Source organism: Pholcus phalangioides, unplaced genomic scaffold (assembly GCF_987345545.1).
Source record: "Pholcus phalangioides strain wild (caught in Gottingen) unplaced genomic scaffold, Ppha-v1.0 ptg000027l_1, whole genome shotgun sequence".
Taxonomy (NCBI): Eukaryota; Metazoa; Arthropoda; class Arachnida; order Araneae; family Pholcidae; genus Pholcus; species Pholcus phalangioides.
Genome location: NW_028301617.1, coordinates 4,237,026 through 4,253,770, shown reverse-complemented (window position 1 = coordinate 4,253,770; position 16,745 = coordinate 4,237,026). Strand labels below are relative to the sequence as shown.

Genomic DNA, 16,745 nt, shown 5'->3' with positions numbered 1-16,745 from the left:
ACCTCGTATGCACATATATGGGGAAAGAATCTATTTTTGCCGGGACAGTGTTTACAGTGGTTTTTTTCTACCTATGGCAAAAACTTGCCGACCCTGATACAGTGAAATCTTGACATAATGATGAGCTGTGGATGAAAACAAAAATATTGTTGAAGAGGAATTTATTATTAAATCGAGTATCGTCGTAGTGAGGTTTCACTTCCTATTTCAGAAGGAATTGGTTTAAATTGGACAAAATTTGCTACTTTCATTGCAAACACAATTGCGTGAACAGTAAGGTATTAGATGTTTTGTTTTATGAAACGGTTTTATGATGTTTTTGTTTTATGAAAAAAAAATTATGCTCATTCTTTGATTGATAAAATTAATAAGCATATGCAGTCCCCTCCCCCGCCATATTTGTGGTTTCTGTGTTAACGGTTTTTCTCCTTTATTGGAATTTTTTTTTAAACACTCTCAGAATCATTCACGTGTTTTGTTTACAAAATTTGAGTTGTGCACATTTAGAATGGCTCGCTAATGACATTACTCTCATCACTAGAGCTGTGGCAGCTCCCAAGAGAGAATCAGTAACCTCAGGTTGGATTAACCTTTGGCCACAATGTGCCCTAGTGGACACAACCATTTCTACAGAGCCAACTAAAGAGATTATAAAGGACATTGTCATGTTAGCAAAACAGGTGAATGGAGAAGGGTTCAACGATATGGATATAGAAGTTGAACAGCTAAATTAATAGCAATTCAGAGGTATTGACCAAGGAGGAATCAATGCAGTTGACTGCTCCTGAAACTGAAGCGATGCCAGATGAAGAAAATCAAGATAAAGAAGTAGAAGACAAGTTTTCACCATGAGTAACATAGCAGAAGGGCTTTGCACATTCAAATCAGCACTAGATTGTTTTTATGACATAAATCCCTCTATGGTATGCTCTACACGTGCATAGAAATTGGTAGAGGAAGCCTTGTCATCATATTCCAACATACTTGATGATATGAAGAGGAAACGGCAAACAGAAATCACAATGTTCTTTCAGAAAACATTGCCAACAATCGCTGCACTTTCTTTTACATTCCCTTATACCTCTGCATTATACTACTCTTCTCATGCTGTTCAATAAACAAGATATACAAGAAAAAAACTATGGTTTCCGCTATTTGCAGATTTTCTGTATTTGCGGTCACCCCCGGAACATAACCCCCTGTGAATGGGGGGCAACTGTATATCATGCTAATATAATCCTTAAACCAGAGTCTGTGTGTTTTAAAAAACTTGATGCTAGATATAAATAAATGTGGGATGTATTAAGTTTTGATGCTTGGAAAAAAAACCCTTTTATTATCAGGACATTTTGTACTGATTTTTTCCAGCAACGGCAAAAACTCGTCAACTCAAAAATTTAGTAATTCTTATACTAGATTTTGTGTTTATTTTATTTACATTTAGAAAAATAATCACATGCACAATAATGTTTCACATTCATAAATGGGGGGAAAAATCAATATTTGCAGGTATGGTTTTTGCCGCAATTTTTTCCACTTATGGCAAACAAATTCAATTGTACAGATAAACAGGATACATCAAATCTGGATCAGCCTAAAATTCCAGCAACCAACATAAAACTTGGTTGTCTCATCTAAGCATGGATAGCTTTTTGATTTGTCTATGTTTATCATATTTCTTTTTAAACGTATCAATTACGTTAGAATTCATGACCCACAGAGGTAAGTTATTCTATTTATTCACAACCCTATTAAAACTCCCTGAGAAACTGCAACCTGGAATTGTCCCTTACTAAACGATACCAGTGTTCCCGTATCAAAGCAGTCGATTGATGACGTATTAGTGCTCACGGTCCATCCTATGCATCCCATTGAAAATTTTGAACACTTCAATCATATCCCTCAGACACCTGCATTCCTCCATTGTAAACATATTCAAGAAATCAAGTCTTTCTTCATAGCTCAAGCCTTGTGTGCTAACAAGAGCACGTGTAGCTCTGCACCATGTCCCTCTGTAGGAAGCCTTACAACATACTCCAGTCCAGGACGAACTAAACCTTGGAAAAGCGGAAGAATAACTTTAGGAGATCATGAACAGACTTTTTAAGTTGGTTGTTTGAATCCTGCACTTCGTTGTGTGCCTCTTCCTCTTGAGTATGCGCGGTTTAAAGCAAAACAATGCAATTGTTTTCGTTGCCAGTCTCAATTATGCACTTCTGTACCTTGTGGTTGTATCACTACATGTTCGGCCTAAAGGTCATGCTTCATTCACTAGCCTATGGTGTAACCATATTCGAGAGTTTGTCTGGAACAACTCTCCATCACTTTGATACCCAACTACTCCCCCCCCCCCCCATTAGCTACACATCATCTGTGACTTTGCTAACAATCTCATTGATACCCTGATAGAGTTTATTGATGGAAAGTGAACAATCATACATAACTACTATCAAAGCAATTAAAAAATATACCATTTCAATATAGTAAAATTATATCAGAACACCTATACCTCCAAGTTTATTATTCAATTCATTCACGCCGATCTCATGGTCTATGAGTAACTTCCCAACACCCCTTGCACAATGAAGAAGAGTGATCTCGGAGAAAGGAGGTAAACCATCAGTCTTGAGTAAAGGGTTTGTCTGCGGCGTATCATCTGGAATTTCAGGTAACCTTGGAAACATGAAACAAAAGCATCAAAATTAGATATGAGAGGAACAAAAACCCCATTCAAGAATGAAATTTAACACGTTTGTAGATCAGAGGTGGAATCATGCTACGAAACATACTCTTCTATCTATTTTTCTCAACCTTGCAATCATGTTTATATTGAACGCAGAGACTGTTCTTGACTGAACCCAGAGGTTTCTTTGTTTTGACCATTTTATTATGTAAAAGAGAGTCCTGGTTTTCATTATTTTCAATTCTGTATCTATAGTCTGTTTCAGGTTAACTTTGCAGTGAAGAGAAAGAAAGAGAGTGTATTCTTTCCCCGCAAAATATAGTTCTCACATATCGGAGGTTTAAGATGAACCTTTATACAGAATATTTTGATTTTTTCTATGATTTTGAAAAAAAATACTAAAAAAACATTGTTTTGAACCGATGTTTACTTGTTTAAAATTTTTAAATTGTAAAAAATATTGGTTACCATTATCAAAAATCCATAGCAATGGCAACGACACTCTGGCGCTATATCCTAGAAATTTTCCCCGCCAATATCACTGTCGTGTTTTTTCCGTTACACAATTGTATACTGTATATATATATTTTTTTTCGTTATTTGGTTGAATTTTCCATAACGATACAATTTTTCATTGTTTTATATCCAGTTATAGCCTTACATAAAAACGAATATTCAATCAGTTTTATTTTCTCCCAAAAATAGGCTCAGTGAGTTCAGATATTCACTCATAGATTACAAGAAGTGTTTCTCTTCTACGAGATTGCCGATACTATTGTGAGAGGCTGTTTATGGGTGCAGAAGTTTTGGTTAAGTTTTCCTTTTTTTTTAATTATTTATTTTTTGCCATGTTTATGGGATAGTTTTAGTTTCCGATCACGGAGAGTGTTGACAGAGTCGTGACTTCCACTCACACGAACGGACGCGATCTTCCACCTACCTGTTTCTCCCGATGCCCCTTGCCTTTAGTGTCTCTTCAGATAAAATAAATGGGGGGGGGGGGGGTCCACAGTGGTCTGGGCTTTCATCTTTTATGTGACAGTTGTGTCTTTATTTTCACCAGAGATAGCCAAGCTAAAGTTCTCTGCTCTTCCATTCCTGAATACTATATTTTTGGTTTTTGAATACTCGTTGTAAACAAAACTCGATAAGAATCATCCGCAATAACCATGAGTACCACATCAACCGTAAAAAAAGACTAAAGCTGTTGTGAAAACAAGTGGCATCGACGTATACCGTTCGGGGAAGGGGGGAGGTCGAGCGACGGAAATTTCGGCAAGAAAAGTGAGTAGAAAAATTCTAAACTTTTCCGTATCATTATTATTATTTGGTGCTATTCCTGCATTTACACGTGAAAACAGAGTTAATCTGCTTCTTCTCAATTTTATTTAATATTAATTTTTTCCATTTAAATTGAAGAAAAAACTAAAAATGCCCAAGTTTTTGAGAGCCATGGTTAATGTACAGTATTTTAAAATTATACGTTGCTTTCATATTATTGTTTGGATTTTTTTTTTGTAAATAAATTTCAGCTGAGGGAAGGGAAATATTGCAGAAACATGTGACTGTTTTTTGATATTTTTAGTGTTACTTATGGCCCATCAATGAAGAGTAAGTGACACGCTGATAGAAGATAATTATTTTTTCTAAATTTTAAAACACTTCTTAATCAAAAAACAAAACAAATGATTTCAAAAACCTCACTTTAATTTCTGAAAGTATCGGCAATGACTTTCTTTTAATTCTTTAATTATTACTAATTTAACTGTGCAATTACGCTACACGTAAAAAATATTTTTCTCAGTGAGATTGGCAAGAATCGGCCACACCTTACCGAGGCCACGCATCGATACATTGGTTAAGAGGCTTTCGTTCCCATAGCAACGAGTGATGCGGTTCCCTCGCAGCTTCCCCTTCACTGCAAAGTTAACCTGAAACAGACTTTAGTCTGGGATAATATATTTTTAATCTTAATACCGTATTTAGTCTGTTTCTTTATTTGTTATTGTTCATTTCTTTTACTGTCATTTTCTCATTTTTACAGCCATAGCGTTATTCCTTTGTTGGAGATTTTTTCTCTTGCAAGAAAGGTGTCTGAAAGCAAGATTCCGTTTCACTCTTGACGATTTCCTCTAATGCTTACATAATGCTGCAAAAGGCTTATGCATGTTTATGCAAACCTTTGTCAGCAGCGTTCCTGACAAAGAATTTCCAAAGATCATTTAATTATATTTTGTCGTACCATGGTAATTTTCTGCACAAAAGGGCTAATTAGGAGACCTACAATTTATTGCTGATTCCAAACTGCAGCCTCTTTTTCTACACTCACCCAGAGGTTGGTGCACTAACCTCTTCATGCAGGACTCTCAGCGATAGCAATATTTTTCTGTGGTCATGTCACCGTTTCTGCTGTACCCGTGTCAGTAAAGTTTCTGACAAGGACGAACCGAGTATCAAACTCGGACACACCTAAACATCCTTTGGTACTTTAGGTGAGTATCTGATCAACCTGGGCTACCGAGCTCAAGGATTTCTAAAGTAATTCTTTGTAAACTGCTTTGGGGAAAGCCATGGATAATTAAAGAAAGGACTGCTGTGTGGGTGAAAGAAGTTCGAGAACCCCTGCATTATAAGAAAGCTGTTCCCCTAGTTTTTAATATCTTCATTCCGTATCTGGTCTAGGATGTTATATTTTTAATCTCAATACGTTATTTAGTCCAAGAATGTTTTGTTTGTTGGTGTTTCTGTCATTCGATTTTTATCGTTATTTATCTCGTCTTTAACAACTATAGTGGTATTCCTTTTTGGCAGTAACACGTTCGAACACATGATTCCATTCCATTCTTGGCGACTTCTCGCCATGATTTCAAACGTTCTCCTCGCCAAAAAAAAAAAAGTCGTCAACACATAGCCAAAAGGGATTATACTGTAGATGTTTCAAGTGCATTCTCTTAATAATTGTTTGAAACTTGGATAAGTTATATTATCAATATTTAGTATGATAATTAAAATTCATAAAAGTAAAGTTTCGAAAATAGTCTTTTTAGAGAATTGTGAATTATTAGTTCATATAAAAGATACTGCCAATAACATGAGAAAATTGGTTGGTAGCAATGATCGAATATAAACATTTATATTGCAGTAATGGTAACAATGGAGAAATACATTTTAAAAACATTAAAACATCTTACAAGACTATGTATTTATTCCTCTTAGAAATATAATGACATCGAGCTAATTTGTGTCTCAATAACCTCATAGACAACATGTTGTTGTGACTTTTGTTTACAAATTGGTTTTCTCACGGTTAATCGGCTTGGACTTGCGGTTAAGACAAGCTGTGTGAAAACAAAATAAAATAAGAAAGCAAGTCAACGGATTTGATCTTATCAATCATATCGAAAAAAATTGCAGTGATTTGAAGTAAAAAATTTTGTTTTTAATTTTTTGTATATTGATGATTCAATCACAGCTCATTGATTCACGGCAAGGTCCCGCATTTTTATTGACAAATATGGTCTTTCAATTCACAAGAAAGCAATTACAAAAAAAAAGAAAAAGAAAATGTAGAATATGACTGATAGAATTTGAAATATTTGACCTAATAAATTCGTTATAAGTTTTTTTAGTCCACAACTGATATCTAGATTAATATTAAGTATTATTTCAACAGGGAAGAGGAGGAGGAAGGAAAACCATCCGATCACAGACGTCACAAACTCGGCTATGCTGCAACAGAAATGGCGGCGTTGTTTGGTTCCTGTATGTGCTTTTTACGACTCAAGCACGGACCCGAAGAAATTGAGCAATTCCAGAGGAGCAGGAAGATCGACAAGATGCTCGAGAGGGACAAGCACAACATACGGAAGCAGGTGAAGCTGCTGCTGTTGGGCGCCGGCGAGAGCGGCAAGAGCACTTTCCTCAAACAGATGAAGATCATCCACGGGGTGCAGTTCGAGGAGGACTCGCTGGCCGAATACAAAGTGACGATATACCAGAACGTCATAATGGGGATGAAGGTGTTGGTGGACGCCCGGTGCAAGCTGGAGATACCGTGGGGTGATCCTTCGAGGGAGACGTGCGGCGAGACCGTCATGAAATATCAAAACAACCTTTTCTTGGACAGGAGTACCTTCCTTGAATATGCGCCATCTGTGAAAGAGCTTTGGAAAGACACCGGCATCAGGACTGCTTATAACAGGAGGATCCAGTTCCAGCTCGTGAGTTTCTGTCTCTATTCTACCATCGATGTTGGGTGAGATGCCAATCAGTTATTGACAACTGGCTGGTCAACAATTCCCCTCTCTATAGACAAAACAGATATCTTGCCCGACAGGTGTACTTCTTTCAGTTAGTTTCTTTTTCTTTGTTTTGTGTTTTAAAAAACGAACGAAGTGGTGGCACTTCTCCCTATAGAGTTGCCAAAGTGTCATAGGCGGAGAAAGACTTGAAATGCAGGGTGGCGCAATGCTGATGATGTAAAGGCTGGGGACAGGATGATGTAAAAGCTGGGGGTGGGATGGCGTGAAGGTTGGGAGCATAATGATGTGTAAGCTGGTGGGGGCAAGATGATGATGTGGAAGCTAGTGGGCAAGGTGGCATGAAGGCTAAGGAAGCAATGATGATGTAAAACCCTTGTCCATATTCCTGTGTCAAACTTCTAACAAATTGTTACATGGAATGTACGTGTAGTGAACCTTCTATGAAATTTGTCTCTGTATAACAGGGTTTAAACTAGATAAAAAATTCCTTTCGCAAAAAAACGAAAATGATGAGACAAGCTTTAGCAAAATGCTACAATACTAATGTAATGATTGATGGTTGGATGCCTACTTGTGCCGTACCTCCTGTATGCATTTTTGCAAAAGTGGCTACCACTTCTTTTGCATTCTAAGATTTTCTTTCGCATTTTGCGAAAAATGTGACCGTAGCTTAAACCCTGCTGTATAATGCTTGTTATGTGTAGTGCTGCCATCAATTTTTCTAACTGTGTGAAGTGATTGAATGATGATTGATGACTAATGATTGAATACTTGTACCGTTGTAGGCCTGTTCCTCTCTGTGGCGAGATTTTTAAATGGGGAGATTGGCTCGCATTTGTACCTTGAAGTTGGGAGAGACAGAAAACCGACTACAGTTGACCACAATGATGAAGATGGTAGGGTTTGAACCCCTGTCCTCGCGATGCTCTCCAAAGCAGAATGTTTAGCACTGTTCTGCGACGAGCCCTCGGCTGACTGGAAATGTTCTGCGGTACAAATCCCCATACATGTAATGGTGTTTTTTGCACTTTTTAAAATTCTTTCGAACTGTTTTGCAGTAGCGCTAATTGTTCTGCGACGTACGTCGTAGATTTTGCCACATTCTGCTTTGGGGGCGATGTTAATATAAGAGTCCATCACTATGACCATTTGACCACTGCAGCGGCAAAAAATTACTTGATAGAAGTTTGATATGTTCAACATTTTTATCTTTTTTTTTAATTGTCATCTTTTCTCTAATCAAAAAAATTTTTTCTTCTGATGGCCCACCATTCTTTATTTGTCAAGACAGAGCACAAACCCAAGTACTTTTATTTTTTACTGAAATCTAAATATACAGACAGCGTAATGTTTTATGGTACTGGTGTACACTGAACGCTCTATATAAAAGTCTATTATTACTAGTAACCTCTAGGGGTGACATCACTTTCAGGCCATAACCAACAGTAGAAAAAAAAATTGTCACCTAAGAGCCTATAAAGAAATTATAGTAATAGCGGCCTGAAGAAAAAAAATGGACATAGAATAAAATGGTTTACCATTGCCGACCAGGAAGAAAAGCCCTATCAGGCTAGAAAGGAAATTTCCAAAAAAAGAGATTTCAGTGGATCCTGTTTATAATGGTTTGCAAAAACTATCATAAACGGTGTAAATAAAAAACGCTTCGAACGGGAAATCTTAATGAGAATTACTTGGAGTTGGGACCACGAAATAGCCTAAGTCGTCTTAAGTGGGGACATTTTAAGCAGGATCGACTGTATAGGCCTACATACTATAGCTAGTCCACGAAGAAGGAACAAGTGGATTCCTCAGGCAAACTTGAAAACTTGACTATAATTAAAATAACAATTATTTGCATATACCACAAGTTTGAATGAAATATCAGACTCGTATACTGTATGTATTCCCAAAATGTACGGTGTGGTTCCTAATGGGTGTTTCCAACCTGTGTCAGAGACAAGCTGTTGATATTGGTGGTGGTGTGTGCCTGTTAGGGATGGGATGAGTAGTGTTTTGGCTGAATATAAATTTTCTTAAAATTTATCACAACTATAAAATTATCATTTTGAATTAAAAATGAAATTATAATTATTATTTAAATAAATATTAAAAAACTGGTAACTGTGAAAGATTTTTATTGCCATGATACTGACAATCAAATTTAACAATATATTGTATTTTAATATCGCAAGATACCTTGGCTAAAGATGATTTGTTCTGCAATCACGTTCATTTGCTGAAACATGAGTTCCCATATGTTTCTATGGAAAATCATTCAATTAGTTCCAGCTGCTGTCTGAAATTGTAAGATAATTCTTTTAATACACTGAGGAATGCTATGAAAAAGGCAAAAACTGATTGAAGGTTAAACTGAACAGTTTTAAAATTACATAAGATGAGTGATATTGACCTTTTTATTTTCCATTATGTACACAATCAACACCAGCTTTAGTTTACTATGGACGTAAAGCTTGTGTTGACACAACTCAATCAAGTTCATAAGTGTCCCTCATTCATTTGTGATTTGGTCAGCTCATTTCTGTGTTTGATACATGCTGATAGAGAAGATAATCTCCTTGACTGTTCAGCTTGATGTATCTCGCACTGAAAAAAAATGCATGCTCTGTGAAAACATGGGTTTTTTTCTTTGAATGCAGTGACTGGGTCATCACCATTTTGCATCGTGAAAATCACGAGTGTGTATACAGAATCAGCCTTTGGAAAGAGCACAAGGATTTCTCCCACAGAAATTTTGGTTCACTAACACTCAAAAAGAATATTCGATTAACATATAATATAAGAATGTATTTTTTTTTTAATATTTGGATTTTTTGCAAAATATATGAACACACAATTTCTCATCTTGGGGGGGGGGGGGGAATCAGAGAGAGAGAGCCCATGCACACCCTCTTCTATCCAGGTTTGGAACCCAAGATTGTGCAGTGATAATCAGCTAAATATGATTTTCCAAGGTTTTCCAATTTTTAGTGGCTTTCTTTCAGGAAAAGCTCTGTTGCCACGACAATCACACAGACCTACAAGACAAATATGTATGCATTGAATTTCAAAACCACACATTAGCCATTTGGAACACAGCACTGCTGACTGGACACACGCATAAGCACACTGTTAAGTTTCACCAACACAAATCTGACACAGCTCCTATATTTAGGTGTGAAATATGTGTGGCAGTTAAAGAGTGGTAGATCAAAGTTGTGGGCCATCGGGAAGGAAAAAAGAAAATTCATTCCACCAGGAAATCGCTTCGTAAGGATACATATGAATAGGCAATCAGGAGATAAGTGTCTCAGAATCATTTGCTTTAAATTTTACCAGAAGATATTGTAAGAGCTAAGGTTTTTCGAAATGGAAAATCAATCAAAAGAGAATGTATAGATTGATTTATTAGTAAATATATAAATGTGTGCCTAACTTAGTTGTTTTACATTCATAACATATGTTAAATTCTCATTGTTTATGGTAGAAAGTAAAAGAACCTAGTTTTAAGCTGGCAAATTACCAATTTTTTTCCATGAACCTTTGGATTAAACATATTTTTAGAAATGAATTATTTGATTCACACACACGCAGGGCTACCAATGAATGATGGGGGGGAAGACCGTTCTTCATGGGTGACGCTCGTCCCCCCCCCCCCCCCCGAAAATGTCAAATCATTAATTTAATTCTTCAAATGTATTTGATACTAACGTAATAATAACCATTGGCGTAATAACCACCATCTAACTTAATAATAACCATTAAATTTCTTTATTTCCAAATGAGAATTTTATAAATTAGAAAAGAAATATTTTCAGAAGGCACTGATTAAAAATGAAAGCGTTTTCCGTTAAGTATGGGTCAAGGTTCGACATAGCCTTCCGTGGGGAGAGCTCTATATTATTCTTTCCCACTGAGCTATAGGGAAACTTTCCTTATAGCTCAATGTTCTTTCCTCTTTAGGCGCTTCCCATTCTGCACAGATACAAGATACCCTTAGCACTGAGAAACATGAGAAGGGTGAAGGGGGATTGTTAGAACAAGGTTATTGCACTCGTTTTGGCCACGCTAAAAAAAAAAATGTGCGTCGAATACTGGTGCTGCCCCATTATTAAACTATAATACACCTTTTAAATTAGAATATAATATTGAAAGAAAAGTATGAATTCTCACAACTTGAAAAACCATTGTGGATGTCAACTGGTGAACCTAAAGGATGATTTTCAACGTTGTTAAAATATTGATTAGGCTCACTGTGCAAATTATTTACGTTAATGTTGCATTGATAAAGCATTATTCATTTTGTATTGCCTAGACATACAGATAATTTGGAAAACAATTCTATAAAAAAAATTAAATTTTTGAATTCAATGCAATACTTTACTATATAATTGTAAATGCTTGACTACATACTTTCATCAATAGATGGCAGTAAATATTTTGAAATCTGCGCCCTCTCTCAGAATATCCTACCACGAGCCGCCACTGCTGTTTTTGAGGCACCAACCCACTTTCATTCAAAAAAGACCCAGGTAAATTAAAGTATAGCGCAGCGACATCTCTGTTCGTGGAGACTACTACTACTAAATCATACACGTACCTCATCCATATTCCCCTGCGGGATTTCTAACGAATTGGTACATGTCGGGATGCGCTTTTTGGTGTTGTGAACCTAACTTAAAGCTTGTTTCTGTGTAATGCTTGTTATAGTGCTGCCATGTGCCATGTATTTTTTGAACTATGAGTGAAGTGTAATGTTTGAAGATTTTATCATTGTAGGCCTGTTGCTCTCTGTGGCGAGACTTTTTATGGTCATAGAGACTAAAAAAATTTGTATTGCACCTGAATTTATATAATTGTCTTTCTATTTGTTACACCCTGTCTTAAAATTTCATTGTCAAAAGTTAATTTTTTTTCCCCTTGATAGAGTGACAGTGTGCAATATTTCTTCGATAACATCGACAGAATAATGGCACCAGTAAGTGGTTTTTTTTTTCGTTTTCGTTTGAATGTATTTCTTAACGTAAATGTTTCTTGTATTTATTTATGAATGCTGACATACATAATCTTCTGTTTTTTCTTGTTGTTACTATCAGCAGCAGAGCCCATTTTAACCTCTGGTCGGGTGCATCTAATCTGTGAGATTATGTACCTTTTTTTTTGTGCCCAAGACGCCCCACCATTTGCTCATGGGTATCATGGTTTTTTCTCCAGTGCACTGTCAGTTTCTGTGAGGGGGACACTTGATCAGTACATGCCGAAGAATGTGTGTTTTGAGTGTATGTGTGGCTCCTAACCTATTTATGCTGCCGTGAATTGTGACTTCATGCTTGCTGAGTTCAGCATTGCTTTGAAAGTGTGTGATGCAACAATTTCCTGTAGCATCTCCAGATGGTATTTGCGATCACCCGAGTGGTATAGTGGAAAGATGCTTGTCTACCACTGTGAAGGTTGCCGTTACAGTCTCAGGTTCAAATTTGATGGAGGATATATCCCTAACGAACTTGAGGTGACCACAGATAGATAGTGCCTTCATTTCCTACCCATTTGGCAGTAAATTGCAATATAGTGATATGGTCAGAGGTGGTGTTTGGTGAAGCAGTATATGGCATTTGCGTACCTATGTTTCTATGTGATTTTGGATTGTTATCGTATGCCCGCATTGCCCTTTCATTTTGACCATGTTTTTTTGAATCACCCTGTGTAGAGACCATATTTTGTACTTATAGATTATCCCCCCCCCCCCCCGGAAACAAAACAATCTTGCCTTTGTGAATTATTGTCCTGAAATTTATTTATTATATGAATTTTGTTTGAGAATTTATACGTTCACGTTTTTTTTTCAGGATTTTGTCCCATCCAATAGAGATATACTTCATGCAAGGAAAGCTACAAAAGGAATAACGGAACTCACTATTCAAATAAATGGCGTTCCTTTTTGTTTTGTGGATGTCGGCGGTCAGAGGTCTCAGCGACAGAAATGGCTGCAGTGTTTCAACGGTGTCACAACGATATTGTTTCTGATATCTTCCAGTGAGTATGACCAAGTGCTGTTGGAAGACCGGGAGACAAATCGCCTGCTGGAATCGAGGAACATTTTTGAAACGATAATCAACCATCGTCCATTCGCTGAAGTGTCTTTCATCCTTTTCTTGAATAAGACTGATCTCCTGAAGGCAAAAGTTGAGAGCAAACTGACGAGTATATTAATGTATTTCCCGGAGTTCAAAGGTGATCCGCTCAATTTAGGGGACGTACAATCTTTCATCTTGAATCTTTTCGAATCGTGTAAAAAAGATCCCAGAAAGCTTCTCTTTCATCATTTCACAACTGCCATTGATACAGAGAACATCAAGGTAGTGTTCAATGCCGTTCGGGACACAATACTACAAAAAAATATAACGCAGCTTATGCTGCAATGAACGTTCAGCAGCACGTATGAAATAGACAAGGGTTTTCAATCAAGTGATCAAAATCAAATTTCTCAAATTATCAAAAAATGATTTTTAAATGAATATTTATGGAAGTGTGGCTTTGTAAATTTTTTAAATAACCTCCACCTAGAAGCCGAATTGACTTCCAATCACAGATATTGACTATTTCTTTGTTATCGATTATTGAATCAAAAAACTCATATCGTTAATAGATTATGATTTGTCTCGAAACATGTTTATGTGTATATATGTACAAATATATCAAGTTATAAGAGAGATAAAACCATTGAAAAAGTTCTGTCCGCAGATGATAATCGTTTAATGATGGCGTTTTGGAATTTTATTCATTGCAAAATTTGGCCTTCAGCTTGTACTTCGATATGTGGTTTTTTTTTTGTTCTCAAGTATTGAATGTTTATTGTTTTATGTTTTATTTGATATGGCAGCCTTATTATCATTATGGCATCTACATATTTTAAGATTTCATATTTTTATGAACTGAGCATCAAGTTTTACCTATTGCAATTCAAGTTATGTGAGAGGAAAATTTATATCCATTAAATCTTTAGTTAATGGCAGCTGAAACAAATTAAAGTGAGTCTATGTGCAATGCAATTGGGAATCATTACATTGCGAATGCAGTTTGTTATATGGGTTGGTATGTGTCGTTATCACTTTAATATAATTTATGCATCGCATAGAAGTGTATATTGGAATATGTAAGTCGCTGCTATCTTCTTTTTTGCCAAAATATTTGAAATATTTTCTTCTGTCAAACTTTCGATATCCACTGAAGTTGTAAGAATTGTCCACACAAAGTTAGCAGTTTTCGTTGAACAAGATCAGGAGCATAACTGGAAATATATTTTTTGTTTCAGGGTATTACTGCTTATCTCCATATCCTAAGATTATTATATGATTAAGTCGACAGGCAATAACAAAGGTGACAATAGGCAAACTGTCCAACGAGGTGGCTGAGAAAAAAAGCCCATATATAGATGTCAAATAAACATCAACCCAATATAAGAGCATGTATCATGAAAAAAAAAACCTAATAATTTATAATATGTTATAATACACTGCTCACAAAAAATATTATAATAGTTGCTGAACTGCAAGGCACAAGAACTAATATTATGCTTTAAAAAAAAAAATACTGTAAATAGAATTCCTCCACCAAAAAAAAAAGGGAGTAAAAAAACAAGTACTGTTAACAGAGAGAACCTCTCCTTTTAAGCAGGGTAATTTTATTTTTAAATGTTATACCAAAAATGCAAGTGATTCAGCATCCCACTGCACTCATCACCTCTATGTGATGGGAACAGTTTAAGGGTTAATCACCACTTTGACAGAAGTAAGGACACAGACAGTTTTATTCAGGGTTTTGAAGTTCGAGGTAGCTACTACAACAAAAATTTCCAAAACCTTTTGGTGTATTGTATTGAAGTTTTTTTTCTTCTGTTTTATCTATTTATGAGTTTGTTTTCTTACAAGGCCCTCTCTCTCCTGTATGCCAAGTATGCCTGTACTGAGGGCAATTATAATGGATGATCAGGGTGGGGTGAAATGCTAGTCTTGATATTCTGAGGTGAATGAGACGAAAACCAACTTGTATTGCCCCAAAAATGAAAGCAAAATTCATGAGATGTCGAATGATTTCAATAAGGTAAAAAAATAAACATTGTAAAAAGTATTGACATACAACCAGAACTGAAAGAAAATACTTTTTATATGCTAATAGCTGTTACCTGTGGCTTCGTTCACTGGATTTTGTGATCTGAAAATTCCTCTCCTTTGAGATTGAATTTCGAAAAATCCCTTTTCATTGAGACTACATCATAAAATAAACTACTGACCGAATTTCAAATTTATATCTTCAGCACTTATAAAATTGATATATCCCACTCTTTTTATGACTCTTTTAAGGATTGAATTTTGAAAAAATAATTTCTAGCGCATCTCTACATCACAAAATGAAACTACTGGCCAAATTTCATATTTATAGCTTCAATGGTTCCAGTTTGGCTGTGATTTTTCTATATGATCTTTGAACACTCTTATGACCACCCTTCTCCCTTAGCGGCCGAATTTTAAGAAATCTGTTCTTAGTGAGTCTCTACATCATAAAATAAAGCTACCAACCAAATTTCATATTTACAGCTTCAGCAGTGTCTGCTTAGGGATGATAAATCAGAACAGAACATTTTATATAGCGTAGATTTTTATCAATTTATTTTAATTTAAATGTCTTTTGAAGGTTGGCAACTCAGTTTCCCTGGAAGAAACTCCTTGTGCCCCCTCCCCTCTCTCGCCATAGGTCAATCTTGCTTCTAACAAACAATGGATCCAGAAAATTTACATTTTCTCCCCCTTCCCTCTTTTTGTGCCATTCTTAGACTTTATCAATATTTATCTGGGACATGTGACTTTCAACTTATTTCTTGTGATTGACAGACCACAATAAACTTTCCACTGCTAAGGTTTATTTAACAGGATCTTGACACCTTAAATTCATTTTTGAACACCTTGACAACCCTTGCTAAAAATAACACAAGATAATAATTGACAATTATTACTTATTTTTTTGTCGGTCTGTTTACTAAATTGTTTGGAGAATACAAAATTCTTTTATATATATATATATACAGAATCAACTGCTTTTTTTGGCCAAGAATCAATTTAGCGATTAGAATTGCTTTCATTCATAAGTTGGTCTGGCCTGATATTTTGTTTTATTCCTACAATAGTATGTCAAAGTGTTGATTTATAATGCAAATATAAAAGAAGAAGACAGCGACTGAAGGGTTATCTGTTACAAAATGTTTGACTTGTTTTTCTTTTTAGAAATCACCTTTTTTGATTTCATTGTGTTTTCCTTATGAATTTTGGGTATAGAATTCAATTGTGGTTTGTGGAAAATTGATTGCGTGAGCAAAAGATGCTCATCTGAAATGGTAACATTATGTTTTGTATCATAATTTGTTCTGTAATATCAAATTGTTCCCGTGAAGAATTCTGTGCCAAGTTTTCAAGGCAATAACCAAGTTTATGTTATTTTATTCATGTATCCAATGAGTAGGCTTGCTGTATCCTTGATTGTATGTGGTCTGTATGTGGTAGCTATCATTATAATTTTTTTGGCTTTGGGAAAAGATAATGATTTAAGGAGACCATGTTGAAAAAAAAAATTAAAAGTTTAATCATAGTTGTGACCAGTCTCCATTCCGAGAAATCTGTCTTGTGTCTCTAAAACATATTAAGATCAGGCTGTGAACTAGCGCCTGGCAAGTGTGAATGAATATACTAGCAGATGAAAGAAGAACATTTTTTGAACTGAGACAAAACAGATCTCTCCAGAGTTATGACTGA

General features: G+C 35.8%; 2 protein-coding genes across 2 annotated transcripts in view; one reads left to right on the top strand and one right to left on the bottom strand.

Moving 5' to 3' along the window:
• The window catches only part of LOC149068107 (uncharacterized), a 32,945-nt gene extending 26,966 nt beyond the window's left edge, over positions 1-5,979 (bottom strand). The window contains exons 1-2 of the mRNA XM_089251657.1: positions 5,875-5,979; positions 2,510-2,673 (exon numbers count right to left, since the gene is read on the bottom strand). Of these exons, the coding sequence (XP_089107783.1) occupies positions 2,510-2,673; positions 5,875-5,951 (241 nt within the window). The 5' untranslated portion in view covers positions 5,952-5,979. The remainder of the gene's footprint in view (positions 1-2,509; positions 2,674-5,874) is intronic.
• A 356-nt stretch (positions 5,980-6,335) lies between these two features.
• cta (Guanine nucleotide-binding protein subunit alpha cta) lies at positions 6,336-14,580 on the top strand. Its single transcript, XM_089251492.1, has 3 exons — positions 6,336-6,903; positions 11,870-11,920; positions 12,789-14,580. The coding sequence occupies exons 1-3, from the start codon at positions 6,424-6,426 to the stop codon at positions 13,362-13,364; spliced, it is 1,107 nt and encodes a 368-aa protein (XP_089107618.1). The 5' UTR covers positions 6,336-6,423; the 3' UTR covers positions 13,365-14,580.
• Positions 14,581-16,745: the final 2,165 nt, after the last annotated feature.